The sequence below is a fragment of the Agelaius tricolor genome, unplaced genomic scaffold (genome assembly GCF_023055355.1).
Source record: "Agelaius tricolor isolate 1412-34295 unplaced genomic scaffold, bAgeTri1.0.p SCAF_10, whole genome shotgun sequence".
Classification (NCBI taxonomy): domain Eukaryota; kingdom Metazoa; phylum Chordata; class Aves; order Passeriformes; family Icteridae; genus Agelaius; species Agelaius tricolor.
In genome coordinates, this window is record NW_027269270.1 from 21,675,962 (window position 1) to 21,701,702 (window position 25,741).

General features: G+C 46.4%; 1 protein-coding gene across 2 annotated transcripts in view; it reads left to right on the forward strand.

Annotated features, from left to right (window-relative positions):
• Positions 1–591: 591 nt before the first annotated feature.
• Positions 592–25,741, forward strand: part of MARCHF4 (membrane associated ring-CH-type finger 4) — a 105,536-nt gene continuing 80,386 nt past the window's right edge. For both annotated transcript variants that reach the window (XM_071435193.1, XM_071435195.1), the window contains exon 1: positions 592–2,858. In XM_071435193.1, the coding sequence (XP_071291294.1) occupies positions 2,397–2,858 (462 nt within the window). In that variant the 5' untranslated portion in view covers positions 592–2,396. The remainder of the gene's footprint in view (positions 2,859–25,741) is intronic.

Genomic DNA, 25,741 nt, shown 5'->3' on the forward strand with positions numbered 1-25,741 from the left:
ATATCATAGCTATTAGACCGTGAAAACCTCTGCAACAAATTAATCTGCTAGGGAAAAGTTTGTTGGTGGGGTTTCGGCTTCCTGCTGGGAACATTTAAAACCCTCACCACTACCCGAGACACCGCCGCACCTGCGGCCTCTGCCTCCTGCCCCTGGGAAGTTCCCGAGTGTCACAGGATCCGCAGCGGCCGGTGGGAGCTGGAAACCCGCCTGGAACACGCCGGGGCGCCGAGGCTTTGCCGCCTTCCGGGTGCCCCTCGCCGGCGGGGCCGCATCCCGCAGGGCTGGGCTCGGCGGGGCCGGTGCGGGGCCGGTGCGGGCTCGGCGGAGCGGGCGCGGGGCTCGGCGGAGCGGGCGCGGGGCTCGGCGGGGCCGGAGCGGGGCTCGGCGGAGCGGGCGCGGGGCTCGGCGGGGCCGGAGCGGGGCTCGGCGGGGCCGGTGCGGGGCTCGGCGGAGCGGGACTCGGCGGGGCCGGGGGCTGAGCGGGCGGGTCGGGGGCGCAGCGCCGGCGGAGCCTCCGCGCCCCGCCCCGCGCCGCCCCGCCCGGCGGAGCTGTCCGCGCCCCGTGGTGCTGAAGCCGCAGCGCCCGCCCAGCCCCTTCCCCGCCCCTCCTCCCTTCCTCCCCGGCGTGGGCTCTCGCAGGCAGCCGGCAGCTCGGGGCATCAAAGGTTGGGAAGGGCTCCATTCCTCGCTTTGATTCTCCCCCTCTCACCCCGCCTTTTTGCTTTTTCTTTCTCTCTCTTCTTTTTTTTTTTTTTTTTTTTTTTCCTCAAGCTGGGGGAGGAAGAAGAGCGCGGCCACGTCCCACCCCTCCCTTCCTGCAAATCCCTGCTCGCACTGCAAACAATCTGCCTTCCCCATTGCATCCAAGGGAGATAGCAACAGCAACATCATCACGGCAAGCCGGATGGGAGAGCGGAGAGGAGGCTGCTGCTGAGGGAGGAAGGCACACACGCACACACCAGCTCGATGTTGCCAAAGCGGTAGGAACCGCACGAAAAATAAGCCATGCTGCCCCATATGTCTGGCGCATTGTGCTCCATCCGAGCCTTTTAGGAGGAAGAAGAGAATTATCTGCTCCGATTTTTTTTCCCTGCCAGCGAGAGTGCGACAGACTTGCGATGGTTGAATGTCAATGCCTGTGAGAGAGAGCAACAGTCAGAGCAGGAGGAGGACAGAAGGGGAGGAAAATGAAGGTGGGGACGGTGGAGGAGAGAAAGAAGGAGCCTCGTCCAATGCATCAAAAGGAGGTCCCTGCAATTGCTGATAGAGCCCCGACCGCCTCGCCATCCACAATGGTCTGTACAAGCTGCCAATGCGTTTGATGACGTTCCTGTTTTGTGAAAGGAGGAAAGGAAACGTGACCATGTAAGATCCACGTTTCGCCGGTCAATTACATGCGAAGAATAGATCCGATTTCGACGTGGGTTTTTGGTCCAGGATGATAACAGCTTAGGGAATAATACAGCCGCCTTCCCTTATCAATTTCGCCCTGATATTTTTTTTTTTGTGCGTGGTCCAGACAGCTGCTGGAATAGAGAAGGTCAGAATATATAAATATATATAAAATATATATGATATATATATTATATATATAAAAATATATTTGTCTCAGTACATCTGGGATTAAGCTCATTGAATGCTAATTATTTCTTTCCGGACTTTTAATATTTACAATGAAATCTTTTAAAGGCAACGGTAAAATCTGAAGCCACCTGGGAGCACAGTGTTGAAAACGTAGGGTGTTTTCCCACAAACAATGTGAAGGTCTTTTTTGTCAAATAGGCAATTTTGATAATAACAACAGCTACCAATTTTGCATTTTGATAGCCAGACCAGCTGCTATTTTGTCTGGATGCACACCGGGAATCGTGTGATCGGGTTTTATTTTTTAATTGAAAAAAAATTATTATAAAATAGAAGAAAAAGGAAAATTACTTGAGATGCCAAATACTGTCGAGAGAACCATATTCTCTCTCCTCCCCACACCCACCGGAGACGTGGACCCTTCTTTTTTACAGGCTTAGGAGTTGTGAGAGCCGATCGGGGGCTTTCTCCCGAGACCGCCGCCTGCGCCCCTGGACCCTCGGGCGTGGGAGATTTATTTCCTCCTCCCGCTGATTTCTAAGCAAACTTGTGGAGGGGGAAAGGATCCCTCGGCAGCACAGAGTCGGTTTTTTTCCCGGTGTGGATTTTTTTTTCAATCGCCGTCCCCGCCGGGTCGCAGCGGGCTGCCGGGGACTCGGCCCCCTCGCCCTCCGGCTCTGCTTTTGTGCGTTCCCCGGCGGCCAGCGCAGCCCCCCCGGCACTGCGGCCGCCGCGGAGCCCCCCCGGCCGCGGGGCGCCCGGCTCCTGCCCTTTTCTTTCCCCCGTGCCCGCCTGCCAAGGAAAGGCACATGTTAATACCACCCGGCGCGGGCATTTTCTGCTACTGCTGCTGCGGGCTCCTCCGTCCGAGACAGATGTTGCGAAACCAAGGCCTCCTCAAGTGCCGCTGCCGCATGCTCTTCAATGACCTGAAGGTCTTCCTGCTGCGGAGACCCCCCGCGCCGCCGCCGCCCTCCCCGCCGCCGCCGCTCCCCATGCCCGGCGGCGCAGAGGCGGCGGCGGGGGCCGCACCGCCCGGGGGGCGCGGGCCCGGCTGGCGGGCGGGCGGCGGCGGCGGCGGCGGCGCGGGCAGCCCGGCCGCCGAGGAGTGGGGCAGCCCCGCCGGGGAGCCGCCCGCCTCCCTGCCCAGCAGCACCTCCTCGGATGACTTCGGCAAGGGCAAGGCCGAGGACCGCTACTCGCTGGGCAGCAGTGTCGACAGCGGCATCCGCACCCCGCTCTGCAGGATCTGCTTCCAGGGGCCCGAGCAGGTGAGCGACCGCGGGCGGTGGGCGCTGGGCTGGGCGCCGCGGCGGGCCCGGAGGCAGCGATGCTCCGCCTGAGGGACCCAGGGCCTGCTGCTTGAGGGGCTGTCCCTGTTGCTCGGAACAGGAACCCAGACCCAAAGGGGCTCTGCCTTCTGCCCAGGCCCCGGGCTCCAGATTTTGCACCTCGGTAGTGTTTCCCAGGGAGGTGTGGCGTGGAGGCGTGCTCCGTCCTTTTCTGCTTCCCGGCAGCCTTGCCCCGGGCACTCATGCCCAGCCTGAGAGCCGTACAGCCGTGGCATGGCAGAAGGGACATGCTGGCACCTTCATAGAGCCGAGCACATCTCAGCAAGGGAGGCTGTTCGGTGCTTTGTGGGTACCCAGTTGCAATGATTCCAAAAGTGACGCAGAGGAGGAGTTCAATGTACTCTTTGCTTTTAAAAATACAATTTGAGTCTGTACAAAACACGTGGCACAAGACAACCCCACTTCAGTGTTTCCCAGGGGATGGCTAATAGGAACTGTGCAGGTGCTCCAGTGCTCCCATGCTCCCAGTTGCACTATCTGCAGGAGAAACACGGCTGGCTACGATTGTACCTGATGAAAATGCAGCCCTGAGGTGCTCCGTGGTACAGACTGAGGGTAGGCCAGTGAAGTTTCCCTCCACCACACAGGAGAATGAAACAAATGCAACCATGCTAGAATATAAGATGCCACCCTGGAGCATTATGCTCCATATTTAATGACAATTAAAAGCATCTCATGGCTGGCAACTTCCTTACATAGATGTACCCAGCAACATTTGTACCTGACGTGACACAGTTCGCAGGTGCAAGGAAGGCTGCAGACCTCCTCATGTGGGATCAAGCCCATATGTGCACATAACCATTATTACTCAGGATAATTCAATTACCTGTCATAATAGGGGATCCTTGTATGAAAAAGGGTTGCCAAGTTCAACTTGACTATTTCCATTTTGGGGACAGATTCTGGCATGTAAGGTGATACGTTGAAATCTGATGCAAAGTGGGTTTTACCCCAGGTGTTTTTTCCCCTTCACGGACCTGTGTGCTCTGCTAAGGAGAAAACCAGTGCTCATTTGAAAGTGGCCATGCTCTGGTACACGTCCTGCCTTTCCCAAAGTTGCCTACATCTGTAATGCAGTGATTGTGCCTTCCCTTATGTTGGTTTGAGGATGATGGTGATGGGTGCTGGAAAGTGGGGAATGGATTTCCATTATCCCTTGGGAGAACCGGGGCCTGCCACCAACCAATCCCAATATCCACAGCCCTGCTGGATGTGTCATACCAAGGTTTCCATAGGTCCCAGCTCAGTGCTCAATGGACTGTAGCCTTCTCTAATGGTTTATGCAGCTGGCAGATAGCTGTGTAACACAGTTTTCACTACAGGCTTTCAGATGGGAGTGGAGGAAATAATTATTTTTTGGAGATACTGTACACCTTCTTCTCTTGCTTGTCTTGTCCCCATCTCTTCTAAAAGTTGGAAGCCATGCAATTCGCTTCCTGGGAATTTGCATTATTCCACATTTCTAGTACTCTTCCCTGGCTTGCCATTCTGCCTGTGTACACAAGACGTAGGCACCTCCGAGATTGGCTTACATGTCAGAGCAAATAGAGCCTAAGCAGAATTAAAAGGTAGCTTGCTTCCTTGGAGAACATTAATGCTTGAAAATAATTGGATGCTAATTTTCACTCTGAAAACCAGTGTAGGTTGCATTGTAAAAGTGAGACTATTTGCTGACCATCTGCCAGCCTACCTGAGTGAGGAGCTGAGCAGATGTGACTGGCATCTCATAACACTTTCACCAGGATTTCTCTTTTTTGATTCTCACAGTTTCTGACCAATACAATACGATATTTGCAGCTGTATTCTGCTACTCCTCCTTGAGCAGTACCTTATTCCACAAATAATTTTTTGTTCATTGGCATTGCTTGAGGAGTATTTGAAACCTTTGCCCCTGCAGCAGCTGGGAAGCACAAGTCATTATGGAGGCCCAAACTGTGGGGTTTCAAAGCACAGCCAGATCCTGACACAGATTCCTGGAAGTACAGTTCAGAGTAACTGAGCACTGAATTGGTGCAGCTGATGTCAAGACCTGCAGTTTGGTTTATTTGGTGCTTATGTCAATAAAACTCCAACAGGGCTAAATCCCAGATTCCTTGTTCCTTTTTTTTTATGGTGTTTATTAGTGGTTTAGCCTTTATTTCCCATTTTTTTTACAGCTCAACAGCTGACCAAAGACTTCATATTTTGGACCCTCACAACTGTAAAAGTTATAGATGCACATTATTCTATACCACCCCTGCTAAGATCATGATAAAAATTTATCTGCTTGGAAACAAAATCTAATTGCTACTTCTTTACTCTGCTGATTAATAACAATGACAGATCTAAACAGTATTTTATTTACCTGTCAAAACCATCTGAATTTGCTGCAGCTGTGGGCAAATTTGCAGGGCTGCATCACAGTAACAAGAACAAAAGCCTTCATTATAAATTGACTGTTAGGCGCTCTAAGCTTATTTACTCAGATAAAATGACAGTGAGTCTCCAAAAGATGTTTTAATCCTGTTTTGATATAAAAAAAATCCTAACCAAAACAACAGCCAAAAAGGTTTCTTAGTAATCTGGCTTTGCAAGTAGGTTTTATTTAGTATCTAATGCAAAGTAAAATCGGTAGGGATTTTTGCTTTAAATTTATGATTGCCCAACATGCATAATATTTCAGGCTACTGAATTCTTATATTTTAAGCTCCTCATGTTGCTTTGTGGTTCTTATGGGTAAGCTGATTCTTCCATTTAAAAAATGTGCTGAGGACTATAGGAAGGAGGGAGACTCATTATTGTGAAACTGTTCTGATCCTTGCATGTTAGTCAAGAGAAACCAGGGATGTGGGCAAGAAAAGAGTGGATCTGATGACCAGGGGATCACAGCATCTGGACTCATGTTTTGAGGGCATGAAGGGCAAACTCTGCTCTGGTCTGGCAGTTGAAAAAGGCAGCTGCTTTCATTGAAAATGAGAGATAAACATGGTTGAAGCTGACTGAACTCAGCTCTTGGCAATGGCATTTCCTTTCAGGGACTTGCTTGGCATTTTCAAAGGTTTCAATGACTGAACGTCCTGCACCATTGTGTCAGCAAATTCTGAGACCCTGGATTGAGCAGCAAAGCTCTGGGGTAAAAGTGAGGAAGAAAAATGCTGGAGTATTTTCTTCTGTTTTGGTTAATGCTTAGTGTTTGTATAATTTTGTCTACTTTCCTGGATCTCTGACAATGTTCTGCAAGAGAAAGAAACTAAGATGAGCTCCTCTCTAACAAATGTTTTACAGTATTTGGTATGGTTCCAAGCTGAAAGCAAGTCATGGGGATTACCAGCAAAAGGCATGGGTGAAAAGTCCTTTTGCATCAGGGGATAAACTGTTAGCCCATGTCACAAGGAGTTAGCAGTGCTGTGGAGTTTAGGGTCTCAGAAGTGGTGCTTTCAGCTATGCTGAAAATAAATAGAAAACCATTCTTAAATGAAACTGAGATAATTTGAAAAGCCACGTGTTTCAAGGCTTGCTTGTTATATTGTCAGTTAGAGCGTGTGCACATCTTTTCTTACCTATCATTTTCAGTCTGCATTTCTCTTTCTCTTTTTGGGGGAAAGATGCTGGAAAGATGGAGATTTGAAAAGTCAGTAGTGGTAGATTTAGTTGGCTATGGAGGATCAGAGAGAGCAGATTGTGGACTCTTACCTACAGGCTGGTAGCTTGGACTTAGCTCAGTATTCAGTAGAAATGCTTGGATGAAGACTATTCTTCCCACCAAATTTCCTGCTAGACTTTTGGAACACCAGCCTTAATATGAGAACATGAAGACCTTCAAGAAAATTGGAAGGGAAGACAAAATGGATATTGAGACATGCATTTCCATGTGAGATGTGACTAGGCTGTGGAGCACCCTGCTGCAGGACAAAAAAGCTAAAGTTTAATGAATTATTATAAAGCCATGTGATTATTATGAATACCTAGAATCGTCACAGTTAATGATAACACTTCTTAAAGTAAAATTCATCCTTCACATCTGAAGCCAGTCTAGAGATCAGGGTAAGACTGTCAAGGAGCAGGGCCCTGGGGCTGGTGTCTTGCCCCACAGCTCACCAGCCTCCTGTGCCTGACCAGTGAGATCCACTCCTGCACGTGTGTGTCTGGATTTCATGCTCATGTAAGGTAATGTCTTCAGTGTGTAGGCACCTGCCATGTTCAGGACTTCTCTAGAATTAAAGTGACCTCAAATTATTCATCCTGGACTAACACACATTCTTGGGGCCCTGGGTAGGCTCAGGGCATGGTCAGTACCATTGAACAGCTGGTCATTAGCCTGTGTTACTTGAAATAGCTGGTGAGAATCTCAACTTCTTCCTGATACAGACATGAGCAAAAAGCATCATCAGCTCCCTGCATGGTGGAGTCTGCAGAGAAGGCATGAGCTAAGGTCAGGAGATATTGCTGGAATACAGACTGGTCTCTCAGCAGCACAGAGGAGTGGAGGGGGTGTCTGGGATACCTGATTTCTGATTTGCAATGTTGCAAGATTGAGGAAAATGAAGTACTAGAGTGAGACAAAAAGAGGCAGTCTGTGTCAGAATTCAGAGCACAAGTATGATAATGAATGAGTGGAAGAAGAAACAACTGTGCAACCAGTATCACAAGCGTGTCCAAAGCCCCGAAAACTTGCAAATATAGATGTTGGTGCTTCATGGGGTCTGTCCAAACTGGCTAGACCATTAGGACATTGTTTTCAAATGTGTTGAATCACATGACAGTGCAGGCTTCCATCCTTGACCTTTTCATAGGTGTTTCCACAGGATTCTTTTCTTTGCTGTTAGAAAGAGAATAATTCATTAGAAAACATCCAGTCCTGCTAAAACTGAAGAAGAAGAGATGCTCGAATGCAGCCATTTAGATTTCAATCTATATTTTGTAATTTATGGGAGAAAGAAAGAAAAAGAGGATGCTTTCTGTGACATTAAGTCCATCTTTCTGCCTTCCCATCTTTGAATCTTAACACCTCTCTAGCTACCTCTCCTCTTTCACCTGTCCCAGGATGAAATCCGTACTGTGCAGGCAGAGCATTTTTGGCTTTGGCAAAAGCTTTGCTTGAGCCATCAACTGAACGGAGCCCAGGATGTCATCTATTTTAGATTTAGTTGCTTTTGCCACAGAGTTGATTGGCAAAGCTCCCATTAACTTCAACAGCAAAAGTGTAGGCATCCAGTAGCAAGGACCTGACCCCTGTATTTCAATAATGTTGTGTGCACAGCGGGGTTTCTATAAATAATAGTGAAAGCCACTAATCCCATTGACTTTTAATTGCTCTGGAAGACAAGGTTTTCACCTTTTGTGCCTGCTGAAACTCTGATGCCTGACCCATTTATTTCAGTGCCACTAGCTAGCCTGAGCAGCAGTTTTTCTTTTCTTTCACTTTTCCCTGTATAAAAGGCTTCATGAAGGAACTTGTCTATGTGTCACTGTTTCTTAAACATACATTTCAGACCATGATTAACAGTGGCTGATGTCAGTTAGTGACAGAACAAGCAATGCAAAAGCATGTAGCTCCATTGTTTGCATCTGTAGAGTCACTGTTATTTCGACAAAGGCAACACTTGCCTCTGGAAGGGCTCTGTTCATACAAAACTGAATTGCATTTAGATTGTCTTTTAAGCAAAAATTCATTCCCAGCAAGGGCCTCCTCTGTGGCAGCCTTTTGCTCACATTGGTGTTTTTGCATTCAAGGCTGGCCCAGTCTAGAAGTCAGAAATGGCTGTGCCAAAAATCTGTGATACTGTGTGTCCTATGTGCCTGCTGCACATCTCCATTCCTCCTAGACCTGTAGTAAGATAATAAAATGTACTGTAATTGTTAGTGGTCCATGTCTGTGACCATCCCATCCCTTTACTATCTGGCTGCCACAGGAATAAAGCCGTGTGATGGTGTTAGCTGTTACAGGTTATGCTCATCAGCCCTCCTCTAAACCTAGTGGCTAATGACAGCCACATCTGGCTGAGAGCGGGGATCTGGAAGGCATTAAATTCCATGCTATGCTTCATGAAAACTAGCTGGGTGAAGAAGAGGAAAGCTAGAAATGTCCTGCTGAGGGAGAGATTATAGCATTATCTGTGCTAGACACTGTAGAGTCCATGGACAAGAGAGCTTCAGATGGAACAGCAGCTGTAATAGGAACGTGTATCCCATTAGACAAAAAAAGAATAACCCCATCATGATATGGTTTCCATGGGAAACCAGACTTACAGAATAGCTTGTTAACTTTTTATCTTTCTCTTTTTCCTTTGTTAATCAGAATTGCTTACCTAAAATGAATTGCTTGATGCTGAAGACTTTCTTCTCTTCCCCCATCTTTTCACAACCTACCTTTTATCCTTTTCTGATTTATCACTGGTTACAGTAGAACAGATTATACTGTTGGCAGTGGAGAGTGATGAGTGATGACTTTCTTCTGGTGAAGAAAGTAACAGCAGGACCTGGAAACCTATGTAGATAATAAATGGAATGTCCCCATGCTCCTCTGTGAAAAGTGATGAGATAAGGGAAAATCATAGTGGGCAAACTGGTTCTAGTGACAAGGCCCCTATACTGAAATTCTCACACATCTTCTGTCATGTCATTTCTTGTTCTTTACACTCTTGGGTGGTTTTCTCTCACCTTGTCTTCTTTTTTTTCTTGGCCAAAGCCAATTGACACATCAGAGCTTGGTCTCACCCATCCTCTCTGTCTCTATCTTCACAGGTTCTCCTATGGCCTATGTACTATCAAATCCAAGCCTCCTCTCTGTGCAGCTTGGAACACAGGTGACATTGCTCCCAACAGTCACACAAGCTCAACTTGCTTCCCTGGGTGGGGAGTGAGAGATGGTACAGAATGGGAGAATGATACCAAATTAAAAAAAAGTGTTTATATATTATAATTTCCTACATCTAGTACCTTGTGTTTATTGTAGGAACCAGGCTGTGCTTGGGGAAAACTGTGTAAACCCCATGGAGGATGGGGTAGTTGTATCTTGAAGGGATCCTTGAGAAAGTTTTGTCTCCTCTGTAGAATAACTTTGCAGGGAATGTCCATGTTGGTTGAAGAACTGGACTGTCAGACATACTTTTTTCCATGGAGTAACAGACATATGCAAAACAACTTTGCAGAACATGAGAGAGAAAACAAACTTGATATTCAGCCAGTTTGGAGGTCAAGCACTGCTACGGCCTTTGTGGTTTCTTTGCCATGTTGCTCTTAGCAGAAGGTTACCAAGGTCTGCTTGATTGACAGTGTGTTCCTGTTTAATGTAAGGCCATGAGGTCACCTTTCCCATGCAGAAAGTATGTGCCATTAGCCCAGAGGTCAGTCAGTGCTAGAGGCACCTCTAAGGGTTGCAGTGCACTAAGCATTTGGAGGTGTTTGCCCTCACCGTTTGCAGACAGTCCTGTGGCCGCAGCCTCTGTCAAGTCGTTCCCTGGGATTGCCATTGTAACCTCTGCTGCTGTGGAGGTTTAGCTTCTGTTTATTAATGTCTGCGCTGATCATGCCCAAGCCTGGGGCAGTGCCCAGGTCTCAAGAGATCTACCCATCCAAAATCCTGATAGAGCCTGGTCTAAACAGTTCTTAAGGATGGGCATAGTTGGAGAACCCACCTTTGCTGTTGGTACTCATTTCTTCTTGTCGTTTCCTTTTTTCCCCAAGAAGTATGTAACTGAAGGTATTTTCCAGTATTTGCATGTAAATACAGTGAAAATTCATCCTTTCAGGACTTTACAAGTTTAAGTGACAACTGAAGCCATAACACTGCTTCTTCTCTAGGCCAAACAATCCCAATTGTGCATTTCCTTTTATGATGTATTTTCTAGACTATTAATCATCCTTGGTGTTACACTTACCAAATGGTCCATATTTTGCTATAAAAGCACTGGAAACAATTATCCAGCTGAATCCTTGTCAGTGCCTAGCAGGCAGGAAGGTTTTGAATCCTGCTTAACAGGTAGCAGAAATCATCCATTCCAGTCTAATGTTCGCCCTCTTTATTTATTCATTTATTTAGGGAACAGCAGATGATTATTGATTGTTACTCAGCTCATGATCTCCATGTCCTTCAGAGCTGCTTCTTGGCCAGTCCTCCATGCTGGCTCTGTGCAGTTGGCATTACTGCACAGGTGGAGGAGCTGCATTTGGCCTTTCTGAATTGCATCTATTTTTCCCCAGTAGCAGCCCCTTACAGGAGGCCTGCAGAGGCACTAACCATTAACTCTGTTGAATCTTCAGATCCATAATGACTTGAGCTCTTCTGCCTTGCCTCCTGAGGGGAGCTGGAATGAAAAGGCTGGAGGAGCAGTTGTGCTTTTCTTTAAGGATCCCGTGACTGCCATAGGTAAGACTTATGGCTGAGGCTGGTCCTGCCCACTTATGGCCATGTGGGAGGAAGAGTGAATGGATCCTCATTCCTTCAGTTCAGGTGTCTGCTTCTGCCCCAATTAAAGCCACTCTCGGCAAGGCGGAATATGATTTTCCTGACAGTTTCAGGCTTCTAGCCAGTCGTGCTTGAAATATTGCCTGCACCACCCCTCCTGCTTCTTCAATCACTTTATAGATAGGATGGCTCACATTTCCTCCTAGCACCTTCTTGTGCTAGGACTGTCACTTGGGGCATTAACCCTATGCCCAGTTTGAGCTTATGTTCTCTCATATCCCAGCTGTATACTCATGTTGTGTTCATTTGCTTTCTCTAAGATTGCACAGACATTTGTTCAGATCCTCACTTCTTGCCTTCATTACTGTGATCCCTCCCTCTCCAATTTCCCAGCACAGGCATTGTCCTGCTTTAGTGGAGTCAAAACCAAGAAGCTCACTTCTTTGACTGATATCTTGATGAAATAAATGGTTTTCCAAGAACTTCCATGTGCATCTCCACACCCTTCAGTGTTCCCTGTCCTTACCCAGATAGATCCTGTGTAGTTTTTTACTCCAATTCTCAGTGTTTGGGAGAGCTAAAAAAAGCCCATGTGGAAGGATCTGTTGAAGACATAACGCACAGCATCAGCGTTGCAGGAATCCTGCTGGCACTTCACCCACATCACATCAGCACCTACCCTGGCAATTTCCTGCAGGTGCTGAGCTAAAGCTCAATGGATGCTTTGCACTTGCTGCAAGTACAGGGCCATGGGCTAAGCCTGCCCCTCCAAACACCCCAGTGCTTTTAGTTTTATCAGTCTTCTTCTCTGTCTGATGTCTTGCATGACCTTGCACTGTCTGATGAATTAAGCACTTCCCTTTTCTTTTTCTCCTTGTTAAGCACACTAGGACCTGTCAGGGCTTAAGGTGCTGGAGAAGTACAAGAATATTATTATCCCATTCCAAGTGATATTAAAAGAACATTAAGACGGATCAGATGGGCATTCAAGAAAAGTAGGTAATAATAAAATACTGTATCAGAGAGAAATAGCAGTTAAGTAATTAAAGAGAGGGTTTACACAAGAGGCAGAAGGAGAGTTATGGGTGCTTCTGGCCTCCTGACCATTCTTTATTTTAGTACTATGATAATCTTTACAGGATGTCAATATGTCAAACATTGCACCAAGAAATGAAGCAAAGGCTTTTCTTGCCCTACAGAGTTCACATTTTAGGACATAAAACCCCAATATTTCCTTAACATTGAAAAGGCAGGCATTCTTACAAGATTTAAGGCCAGAGGGAGTTACTGGGTTAGTCTAGTCTGAACCTCTCTGTAATAGCAGTGAAAAAGTTCCCTCAATGAAATTCCTGCTTGAAGCTTAATAGCAGTGCAAGGACTGGAGAAGAAATATCCCTTCTTGATTTTCAGATCTCCAGCAATGGGAAATTGTGGCAGTGCCCAAGGAGAAAATCTAGGGAAACAGAGAACTGAAACTGTCTTTGCATATCAACTTTTGTCTTTTCTGTCACAGAAAGAACTGTGTACTGTGTGCATCCTTAGAAACCAGCTTCAAAAACCCTTGGGCTAGCTGGCAGAGAAGATTTCCCTCATGGAAGAAGTTCTGTGTTTGAAGACAGTTTTATTCCACATCAGATTAAAAGCAAGAAACTTTCAGCCTGGAAAAACACTCATGGGATTCAGCTAGTTAGGAAAAAAACAGTTCATAGCCTCCTCTGACATATGAGAGCAGAAGTGCTGTCACCTACATTTAACCCACATCTGGAGAATTTTCTTCATAGATGGGATAGCTACATCTTAGAAAAATGTTTTTCTAAGAAAAACATTTTTAGAGCCCCCAAAGCCTGAAGTGAGGACTCTTTCATAAAGTGCAGTTTGCTATACTGTCATGACCTGGCCCAGCTGGTCATGTTGGGTCATTGTTATTACCTTTCCCACTCCTTATGATTTATTTCTTGCCCTTTTTGCAGTCATGTGAAATCTGTGGGAGAGTTCTTGGCCTTCTCATCCTGCAGCTATTAGTGAGATTTCCTCTCTCATCTTTTTCTTCGTGATGCCAGACAGGAGCTTCATCTCTTTGAAGGTGTGCTCAGGCATTCAGTGCAAATGTCAGAGGATGGTGACAATTTTGAGTTATAACTCATGTCAAATAAATTCACACAACCTCAAAATATTTTAGGATTTTAGGGAACCTCAAGAGATCATCTTGTTCAACTTCTACTCAAGCAGATCTGACCAAATCAGATCTCCAGATATCCAGAGCTGGATAATTCCAAGGACTGTTATTCCAGTCATGTCTCTGGATGCCAGATTTAATATTTACCACCCTTGTGGTAAAAATGTGTGTGTGGGGGGGTGTATTTCTGATTTCTAATCATAATTTCTTGTGTTTCAAATAGTATTTGTTTCCTCTTGTAACCATACACCTTTGAGAAGAGTCTGGTTTTCTTGCTGTACCATGAGGTGGCTGAAGACAGCAGTAAGATCTCCCCATAGCTTTTAAAGTGATTTTAGGAGGAGCTGTGCAAAAGAAAGGATTAAATGTCTGCTCTAGCTCCCTGGTGTGGATTTGGACAAGGGCTGAGATTTGTGTAATGGTAGTCAGATAAATACCAAGAGAAAATACCTGCCCATCTATAGCTTGCAGAATGAGAACAAACATTGCTAATAATAGCAAAAGCTCAGTTACGTGTCTTTGTCATAGCCAGGACACTTCTTGATCCAATAATCACTAAACCTCAAGGAGGTGATTCTATCTCAAATCTGAGTCTTACAGAAATACTGGTTGTAGAAAACCTTGATTGAACAAGAACGTTTTTTGTTTAAATTGAGCAGAAGGGTGAGCAAAAAGAGATCTGTAACTAAGGTTTTCAACTTTACAGAAGCAGATTTTGAAAAATTAATCTCTAAAAATATGCAATATAGCAGAAATTTATGATACGTTGTCTTATGACTACCAAAACAGCCATTAGTCTCTTTATAAGAAACAAAAGCATTCTGTTACAATTGCTGCTTTCTGGAATCTTACAGTAATTCTCTCTTCTACAGGCCATTTTTGCTTTCTGCCTTCAATTTATTTGCCTTGGAAAGCTGTTTAAAATCTTTCCCAAGATATGTTTTAATAGAAATGAAAAATATTCTCCTCTCTCTCTTACTTGCTTCCCTAAGCATCAGTACTTATCCATGTCAGTTCTGTTTATAAGTTCACAAGATACACTCAGTGACATTTAAACTTCTCTGCCAAACCCAGCCACCTTTGATAAATAAAGGGCTGCAGGACTCTTAAGCTCTTACGAGTTGCCTGAAAATGTGTGGCCAAGTGGGGCATACTCCCCACACTGGGTTTGTGATGCCATGGAGGGGAACTGTCATAAGAGCCCACTCCTACTAGACATCATAAAAAAGGCACCTTACTACCAGGTACAATTCAGGGAAAACATATACACTGTTTGGCTCCATTGCTCTGAGAACTTCTGATTCTGCTGTTGTCTTTGCTTTTAATTCTCTTTACAAAAAGGCAAGAATAAGATCCATCTGCCAGCAGATGTGGAACTAGCAAGTTTGAAGTTAATACTGGAATATTTCAGAACACTGTACATTTAGGAAACATAGGGACCTGTATAGTAAAAGTTCTAGAGCCTTCTCCACTGACCCCAGTCCAGGATCTGTTATTTCAGTCAGCCTCTTTCAAGGGCACTTCACAACAGGGTGGTCTCACACAGCCAAATGGTGAGACTTGCCCTTCAGGCAGCACAAAAAGAGAGGATGTTGATCCAGCCCTACCTAGGACTGCTTGAAAACCTGAAGAAACACATTTGGTAGATGGCTGATGACAGCAGCTCTTCCTCAAACCTGCAGAACTCTATGTGTCACTCCATCACTGCAGAAAACTCAGCGGAGTGGAGAGCCAGGTGATCAGGGGAAGGATTGTAGTTAAGCGATCATAACTGGCAGGGAGAATATCAGAAATAATTCTGTGCAACTTAATACGAGGAAGAACTTTGATCAGAGGCATCCAAAGTGCATCTGTCAGTAGCAAAGCAAACTAAGCTGCAGGGACTCTTCAGAAGTTCTTACTGCAATAGTAAGCCAAAGGAGATGCAGAAGCTGCTACAGGCTTATAGATTTCCATGGATCAGTCCAATGAGCTCACATCAGAGATTATTTGCAAACACAAGGCATACAAATGTGTGTGTTTGTGTAACTGAGCTGCTCTGCCTGTGTTTAGGAGGATCACAAACATACGGGGTAAAAGTTGTGATCTCTGGAGGTGGCAGGGTTTCTACCATAGCATGGCTCTGCTTTCTGTTTGTGTTGGATCAAGTTATTTTTCTCTGTAATGGATGTGAGAAAGCCTCTGAGATTGGGTTTCTGTGATGAAACAGAAGATGGAGGGGGATGTTCTTGGGACGGATGAAAGCTGGAAAACACATGCTCTGCTTCTCTGATCAGCACAAGGTTCTGTTGCACGTGATGGAACCTCATTCATTCATTTATTCCTGCAATGCCACTGCCACCAAAAAAGCCTAATGGCATTCATCAGCTCCTTGCTTCTTTGCATCCCAGTTCTGCATTGCCCCATTTTGTGTGTTTCCTTCCATAGGATTTATAACTTCATCCCTCTCCAGGTGGCATCTCTCCAATAGGGCAATGTAACTCTGTCTTTTCTTACCAGATCATCTTTTGCCCCTAAGCACTGTGAGTGGAGCAGCAATACCAGCCCTCTTAGGCTACAGGGGAGATTTTCACCTTCTCTAACTACATTGTGAATGTTACCAGTTTTTCAGCATGCTCTGCATTTTGGCTTGATTAGCCTATTTGTTCTGTTGTATTGCAGAGACAAGGAGCAGTGCTTAGGCACAAGAGAGTATGTTCTCTCTGTATCCTGTAAAATAAGAGAAAATTTGCTCAGCTGGAAATGAAACAACGTTGAGTTCAAAACTCATTTTGACTGACAACTGTTTTGCATTTTTGTACAACCATCAGTGCAGGCCAAGGTCTCTACCCCTATGTAAATGCTCCTAAGGCTGTTAGTCATTTGTATGCCAGAGATACTGACAAGTCAAAAAGAGGCTGCACAAATCCATGGAGATAGGGAAAACCATCAGGATTTCCCTCCATATGGCATGCCCTATACATGTTTGGAACAAATATGGAACAAAATTCACCGCAAGTCCCATTTCTCAGACTGTGCTGTCCACCTGGCCAATACTGTTTGGTACCCTCTGACACAGCTTTGGCTGTCATGGGTGGGTTGCAGCATGAATAACAGCCCTTCCTGTGATTTACATCCTTTCAAGGGAGTGAAAACGAGTTTTGCCAGATATCCATCGACCTATAAATGCATGTGGCATAACTGCTGGGACACAGCTGAACTCACGTGACTGTCTTTAATCTTGTTTCCTTTTAAATCACTGTGTCTACATTGCCTTGAGCTGTTTTTCTTCCCTCCTGAAATGTGCACAGCAGCTTTGGCATCAGTATCTCCAGTGCACTGGCTCTGCTTCTGGACTGCACAGCCTTTGGGGCTCTCATGAGATGGTCAGAGGGCCATGGGGGATCAGGGTCCTGGGTTCCCATCAGCACATCCATGGCCTCTCTGTCTTGAGAGGTTCTGTGTGATTCCCAGGCAGCCGCAAGCATCGCTGCAGTGTATGAGTGTGTGCTGATCCCAGCACTCACTGCTGAGCAGGGACCAGCTGTACGCGTGTTTGTGGCAGGGTGGGAGAAGGCAGATGCCACGTGGCTGAGCCAAATTGGATTGAGGAGATTAAATGGTCATTTGTGGGTCACGTTTTCCTGCAGAGGGCAGATTGATGCCATGATGCACATCTGGGCTGTGGAGCAGATGTAGCAGTTTCAGCTGCTCTGAGGCACTTTCCTGGAGGACTCTGCTGAGCACACTACGGGGCTGGGAACACAGCACACCAACCAGGAGAGCTGCTCTCTGCTGTTACTGGTACATTTGTAGTGAGAGATCTGCTCTTTTCTGTTTCTCCAGTAGTGTGTGCATGGCATGGCCAGTGCAGTGTGGTGATTTGCAGTGTATCACACCTGTACTGAATCACAATGGCTCACAGATCAGGCCTCCGTGTCTTGTGGTTTTTTTACATTCCACTTACCAGTGTTCTGTGTCCATCCACTGAAAAAGATCTTTCCATCTGACTGGTCAGCTGTAAGTTCACCAGGTCATGAAAGCAGGCTGACCTGGAAAGATCCAAGATGTGAAGATGGTTCAGAACTTGATTTATGCTTGAATACTTTCTGACACTTGGGTGTCAGGGCTGTGACTGTGAAACAGTAGTGAGCCCTTGCTGGATAATGCAAGTGGTAAAGAAAACTTCCTGGCTATGTCAGAAGATCGCTAAGCAAATGGCATACTGTGATATGGAGGAAAACCACATGGCCTGCCTCCATGAGTGCTTGGAGAGGGCACCTCTGCTTCCTGCAGAGCCAGGTTTTGCCTTTCTGCAAAAGAAAAAGAAGTAGACTAAAAGGTGTGGGGAACTGAGCAGCTAACACAGTCCTCTCAAATGAGAGTCACGCTAGGAGGTCAGAATTAGCAAACCCCGGATTTTAGAGTCAGGGTGGCAGCTGGGTCACTGGATAACAGGTCCCAGCCCAGGTAGAGGGTCAGTCTCTGGCTCTGATAGGATACATTTAGAATATTTCCCCCACTAGGATGGCTTGGCTAGAGGAGGTTCCTCTTCCAGTTCAAATGAATGAAAGTGGATGAGCAACAACCATGGATCTCAGCTTCTCGTCTGAGCTTTGTAAACAAACTGTGATTCTGGGCACATCACCAAGGTGGGACACAGCTCTGAATTGCAGACACCTCAATGTGAGTGTCACAATGTAGGTGTCTGCATGTGGACTGGGTGTTTAGGCAGTGAAAAATCAAGAGCTTGAGTCATGCCCACGCCATGATTTCTCAGTGGAAAACATCTTGAGGTAGGTAATCGTGCCCCTAGCGAATGCAGGCAGTGGAGCTGGAGAGCCAGACACCTACATTTGCTCTGCTGACTCACTCCCAGGGCTCTGCTGTCAACATTGACTAGACCTCCATTGATTATAGAGGAACCAGGGCAGCCAGTGCACGCAGAGCTGCTGCATCTACATAGAGTACACAGGACCCTTTCATGCCCCCGTAAAGCAGACTGGAAACCTTCACTTCTAGGAATGCTTTAAGGAATCCTTGCTCATCTACAAAGCACTTCAACCTAGGTGCTCTGCAAATGCTGAGTGTTCATGTTATTATAAGTAAACAGGAATTCAGAAATGCATGCACAACACTGAAGAGAAGTAAACAGATGGGAGAAGTTGCCAAGTAAGGCCATGCTGAAGTGATGAGCAAAAATAAGTGTTGGAGACAGTCTGACATTTTTATAGCAAGACAGACACAGCCAGGATTTGAAGCATATAGCAATGAAATGAGGTCAAGAAGGTGAGCTGCCTTTTCTCGGCCAAGCTCTTCTCCTGTTGGGCAGTCCCTTCTGTGCTCAAGCAGCAAGTGCTCCTCACTGTTGGCCTGGCTAATCAGGGTAATCATGGTGCAAAATGGCTCCAGTGGACAAGGCAGGAAAAGTGATACTGTTTGTGGTGAGTTGTTGTGTGGGAGAAGAGATTTTAAATACAGCCTTGAAGTCACCGAGTGACACCAGCACTGGGCTGACTTGAACTGACAACTGCTAATTACTGAGAAAAAAATGACTCACTAAAAAACAGTAATTGTCTTACATCTAATAGATGACTTACAGTCAAATAGAATGCTACAGTCTTGGCATGGGGGACATGCATAATGTGACAGACAGCCTGCAGCCTCACATATCTTTTACAGAAATGGAGTTCAAAAGTTGCACAAGACGTGCTGTATTTTAATTAACCAAAGCCCAGAAAAGCTGCTCTGCAAACCTAGGCAGAAACTGCATGAGGACACCCTTCTCTTGGCAAAACACGGAAAATCCAGTCTGATTTTGCTAACAGCAAAAATCCTCTGGCTTCTGAAAAGTCACTATTTTCCATTTTACAGTATCCAACTGGAATTGCTGCTGGAAACTCCTATGGGGAGGGGAGAGCATCACCAGAAGGGGTCTTCACAGAGAAATAGTGAAAGGGAGCAATTCTTGGAGAATGATGCAGTGAACGTGTGACAGGCACTTCTGAAAATTCATGTGTCTGTCAGAATTGATGAAACTATTTCCTGTTGGTGTGATAAGAATGTATTAAATATTTGTCTGGGTTCACACAAGCATGGATTATAAGAAAAGCTCCTGTATATTAAGGGATTACATACTTTATTACAGTGTATGCTACCTAAGTAGCACTGGGAACAGTTCTCACATGTGTCTGTGCTACAGGGGAACAGTAAGCAAAAGGCAAATTGTTTATGGTGGTCCTAGGCGTAATTTGTATGAACCATCATGGTTTTCCTGTTTTTGGAATCCAGAATGATCTTTTCACCTTCATAAAGTGGCCTAAGTCAGTCTGGAATCTGATGGTGCTGAGGCTGTCATCATTTGGATATACGTGGCTCCACCACGCTTCTTGGGCATGGGAGCACAGGGGATGTGTCTCTGGTGCTCAGATCCCTTTTTATCCTCCAGCAGGTCATTTCCAATCTCTGTTTTTGGAGGGATAGTTCAGCAGACCTTGGCTCTGAATTTCAAGATGCTGGGCCTGTTCAACAGACAGAGATGTCTGATGGGAAGCAAGGCACACAGCATCTCTGCAAACGGCACCATCAGTTCAATGCCATCTTTATTTTTTAAAGAAAAAGTTGGTTTTTTGACCCTTGAGTCACTGTTCATTATTTTCCCACGTGCATGTCAATAATTCCATGTTATTGGGTCATTTCTCTTTGTAAAGCACTTCAAGTACAGTTCAACACCAGTGTGGGACATGCAATTCCCTGAGATGGTGGTGGCTTCCTGTTCACTTCTCCTTCTCTTTTTCTCACTCTCTTGCAATCACTTGAAAGTTCCCTTGAGCTCTTGCTTAGCTGGCTCACCCTTGACTCTAAATAGTAACAGCCTTAATCCAGGGGACTTCTCTAATCCTGGGGTCAGAGTGGGAAGCATGAGTGATTGCTCTGAGCAGCAAACCCATTTATGCAAAGTGTTTCACTCTCTGAGCAGCATCGTTCAGGAAGGATGAGATTAGGAGGATATCACTGGCAAAGTGACTAAGAGATTTATCTTATTCATAGGCTTGGCTTGTACTTAAGGAATTTACATTATTGGGATTTTTTAAAAAATCTGAGCTGGCTGAATCTATCAGTCTTCCAGCTGTGTCACAGATATTGAAGGCTTGTTGTTTCCTTCCTGGTTCCTACCTCGCAGCACCTACACATTGCTCCCACTGCTTTCTCTTGTTGCTCTTCTACACCTGTTTCCACTTGCCAGGAGTACCACAGCCTCCCCCAAGTCCCTAAGAGATTATCATAAGGCAACTCAGTGTCAAGACGCTTTCCCAGGTATTCGGTCTGTTTTTTTCTTTTAGCTTAATTAATTTCTTCATTATTTGTCTAGTTAATAGTGTTGGGAATGATTAAGAGAGTTGCATCTCCCTCTGACACTGATATGTCTGAGTATTTATAATAAAAAAAAGTCAATGTCCTTGAAGCTTCTAAGTCAGTGATTCCCCTCTAGAGCAGGGGCTGGGACAGGTCATAGTATGGACACAGATATTTCTCTGCATCTGTCCTGAGAGAAAATTCTCAGGAGCTCAGCCCTCAGAGATCCCCTACCCCAGCTGAGACTGGCAATGCCAGCACAAGTGCCCCAGCTCACAACAGTGAGCAAAGGCCTGGAGTGCCTTTGCTCCACTACAGTTGTGTGTTCAGACAGACTGCTTGGGAAATTATATTGGCAAACCCCACACTCCTCTGCTAATGAAGACTGACACCTTGCTGGGGGATGGATGAGGAGGGGGATGGTTGGCACAAAGGAGTTGCACTGGGTAAAGGCTGCATGAAAAAAGACATGCGGTGCTGGAAGGCAGAACATCCAGGGTTAGCACAGTCAGGCTGAAGTCAGTTCAGGAACTCTGTCTTCCCAACATGGTGTCTCCTTGCACAGCAATTCAGACAGGAGCAGCAGGGACATTCCCAAGGGAAGGAAGGAGGTGTTACTGAAGTTGTAAGAGAAGTCAGTGTTACTGAAAGAAGGTAAAGTCTTATCTACAGACCTTTCCTGAGGATAAGGGTCTGGACACTGTCCAGTGTCTTGGTGATGTGTGTTCATGAGTAAGCTGAGCCAGTCCAAGACCTTGCAGCTATAATGAGCAGTACCCCCCTCAGCTCTGCATTTCAACCCTTTCCAAGCTCTAGCAGCAGGGACCATGCAGCCAGGGACTTGATCTCAAATTTTTTTTAAAATTCTGTTTAGCTTTTTTTTTAATCAATTCCCCTATCTGACCACCTGGTCACCAACACAGCACTGCTAATGGGGCAGGGCAGCACACACAGGAAGGGCAATGGGAAGGAGGAGATGGCAACACAGGCATAAACTGTGCCCAGAATTGCATCCCAATACCAAGAACTTAGCTACTCCCTTCTAGCAACAATGAAGTATAAGGCATTTGAAGATACTCTGCAGCAATTTAAAGGGGATTATTTTATATTCAGCCCAGAGATAAAGCAAACTTCAAGCTCAGCTCTTCAAGAAAACAAGCTCCTTGCCTGGCCTGACATCTGAATATCTGTCCCAGGAGGGAGTCCCTTTTACCTCTGTAAAAGGAAAAAGAAAGCCAGTGACACTTTTAGGCATGGAGCCATGCCATTTTTGTTCTTACACACTTTGCAGTTTTTCCCAAGTGACACTGAAGTTGTTCCCAGCTCAGGGAGGAATTGTTTTCTGGCCATTCTGGGAAGAAGGGCTGTACGAGGTGGTTGCAAGCTGCAATTTCAGAGGTATCTTTCTTAGTACCCAAATACTCCCCCCCAGCACAAATGAGAGATTGACAATCTGGGCTAGTCAGTGGGGGATGCTAAAATGCCTAAAGGGACAGAAGCACATTATGTGTGAGGAGAGGTGGAGGGATTTGGACTTGTTCAGTCTAGCAACACGAAGATGAAAGGGGAGATCAGCTGCCTCCTTCTACTTGAAGTCAGAGCATAAAGACCACAGAGGCAGAGGTGTACAGCAAAGGGCTAGAGGCAATGGCACAAGTTGCAGCAAGGGAGGTACTCATTGGATATACAGAATTAAACTTTTGCACTGAGACAAGAACCCAGATGTATGGTAGAATCTCAGTCCTCTGACATCTTCAATATTCAGCAAAATGGAGTCTTGAGAAGCCTTGAAGCTAGCCCAGGTTTGAGCAGAAGGTTGGACAAAAGAAATCCAGGGACCTCCCAACCTAAATGCTGTGACCTTAAAAAAAACAGGGGCTGAAGAGACTGAGAAGTGGCTGCAATGTCACTGGTCACAGGTTTTAGCCTTCTCCTTCTGGAGAATGGTGTTACAGGGAGAAGATTCTTAAGCATGCAGAGATGGGAGCCCACCCACTTGCCTGCCTTCAGACATGACTGTGCAGTGTGTCCCAACTTCTGTCTGACTGACCTTTGCACAGATGAGCTGGCCCAGCACAAGAGCCTGTCCTAATGAGCACAGCAAAGCTATGGCCTTTCGTACTGGTGGCAGCAGTCAGCCCATGACTGATGTCCAGGAGGTGCCTGTGCTCCACACTCATGTTGTGGGGACTGGTACTGCCATCCTTCACTTTGAGATCAAATTAATATCTAACTAATGAAAATTTGGGCTGGAAAAGACTGGATAGATGTGCTGTATATGCCCACCATCTGCCTTACCTGTACCTCTGGCATGACTCCTGCTCTATTCTCTAGATAACTTCCAACCTCCCATATCATCAGTATGGTTTACTGTGGGTTACACCAGGTCCCTCCAGTGTAACATCAGACCCCTGCTCCCCAGATATCAACCTCTTTGCTTTCAGTATTATTCTCCATCTATCTTGCTGAAGCACCCCAGTAACAAATTCCCAGTGACTGTCAGCTCAGATTCCCACTTAGCAGCACCTCTTACACCCCCACTTCCCAGAGCCTTCCCAAGCTCAGAACTGCAAAGTTCCACACTTGTGACCATCCTCACACAAGGCTCTTTCTCCTATGGCACATCCCCACTTTCCTCTTCCAGTAGCTCTTCCAACCTAGCCCCCCAAAATGGTCCTTACAGGTGCTCTCCCTTTATCTTCACCTTCCTCCCTGGCAGGAGTGTGGGAGGAGAAGGCAGGCAAAACCTCTCCCTTAGAGTGGGCGTGCTTAATTTGGTGTTTGTTTTCAGTGCCGTCGGCTCATCACTGTTTAATGGATTTCATTTATGACGTTCAAAGAAAGAAAAAAAAGAGAAATATCTCTGCCTCACTACAGCACCTTATTTCAAGGGAAAATACCCTTCCTGTTTTCCTCTGGATGCTTGTTCCTGTCTGTGGGATTCAGCTATCAAAAGGCATAAGTGTGGTCATCTGACACATGCATTGAAATGCTGCTCATTTTCTCCCTCAAAGAAGTAGCTGAAAGGTTTCAATATGGTGCTATTCTGCCAAGGGAGAAAGTGATGATAAAATGCAGCCTGCCCCAGAGGAGAAGCCAGACAAAGAGGGAGCTCTGGACAGGTAGATGGGCTCAGCTGGCCAGGTCTGGCTGCCCTGTGTCCCTGAGCATACCCAGCACCAGCAGGAAGGGACTTTATTCCCTACCTGCTTTTGCTGGCGACTGACTCAGAGAGCCCCTGCACTGGGGATGGCCAGGACATCTTGACCAATTTCTAGCCAGCCCACAAGTCCAGGCTATTTGAGACCTGTTTGGTTTTGTGTCCACTAAGTCCTTTATTTAACCAAAATCAGGCCTCCAAAAATGTCAAATAAATGATTTATATTCCTTTAAATAGTTACTAATTTCCTCTTTAAAAAACTTCTCTCCTGTTCTCCTACAAGGAGTTAGAATTAGGTGCCACAGCTGGACAGGGTAGGCTTTCCCAGTCTCTGCATGGGGCTTGGTACGACATTGCTGGTTTGCAGAGGAGCCATTTTCCTGATTGTGGCACTGGCTCTGACTCTTATTTAAGCTGCTGTGAAAGGAGAGGCATTAGGGAACAGCTATCAGGTCTCCAGAGAGCCAGACCCCGGCAGAAGTGTGAAACGTCACCGTGCCTGTGGGTGAGAAGGAAGAAAGTGTGTTAATGCTTTCGAGAAGCACCATCAGGCCACAGACTTTATTTCTCAGCCATCCATCTCACAGTCCTCTTAGCAAACCGCAAATAGTAACACCTCCCTCCATCCCTCCCTCCCTCCATCCCTCCCTCCCGGGAGCTGGGAGGCAAAATTAACTATTGCAAAGCCCTGTGGGCGCATGAAGCCGAGTCCAAAGGGTCTGTGAAAAAGCCTTTCCACAATGCAGATTCTCACTTGTGATGTACTTCAGGTTTTTCATGGGATTAAAAATAAAGCAAGACGAGCCTCCTCCCAGCCAGCGCTCGGAGCTGGGGATGTGTGCAGCGAGGATTTGGGCTCAATGCAGACGCTGCTTTCCCCAGCACGAGTGACTTGAAGGAGTGAGCCCAGCGCCGCATTGTGCTTTTAGCACAAAAGGATGGATTTTGAGGCTCAGTGCAAAGAAGTAGCGCTGCCTTTCCCTGCCACCCTGCTCCCACCTTCATTATGGCAGAGTGCGCTGCCAGGAGCAATTAAGCAGAACGAGTTTTGTTCTCCCAAAGAGCAAGAGCTCTCTCATGGAGCAGTGGCTTCTCACTGCTGTAACGTGGCTTAGCTCAGGAATGTGGCTTAGCTCAGGAATGTGCCGTGGCTTTGAAGGGGTGTTGCCAGGCTGGTTTTGTTAGAAAGGGGCTGCATGAGAAGCCAGGGAATGTCATACAGGCTGGTTAAAGGAAGAAAGGATGGTGCCAGTAGGAAACCTCTCACCTGGCATTTGGAAGCCTGCAGCGTAAATGTCTGCTCTGCCGGTGTGTCCTCCAGCACGCCTCTGCCCACACACCAGCTCCTGCCTGGGCACGGGGGATACTGTGCTGTCCCTTTTCCCCAGGGACACCATCAGGGCGAAGGCATTGACAATTGTACACCCTCAGACTGTATGAAAGAAGGAGACACATGCCCAAGATAGCCACTGTTAACCTTAACCTTGCCTCATTTTATATATTTTTACAGCTGCTGCAGATGTCTCGGTGTCTCCCTGAAAGGATGTTAGGTACTTGCAGCCCTTTCAGCTCAGACAGAGCTGCCTACCAGAGCTGATGGCTTTGGCCCTGGCTCCATGAGGCTCCCTCCTTGCAGGGAGGCTGGTTGAAGTCAGAATTCTCCCTGCTCTGAAAGGGACTTCACTCGAGTGCGGCTGGGCTTCAGCGGCTGGGTCAGGGCTGGCAGCTGCTCACCCAGATCTGAT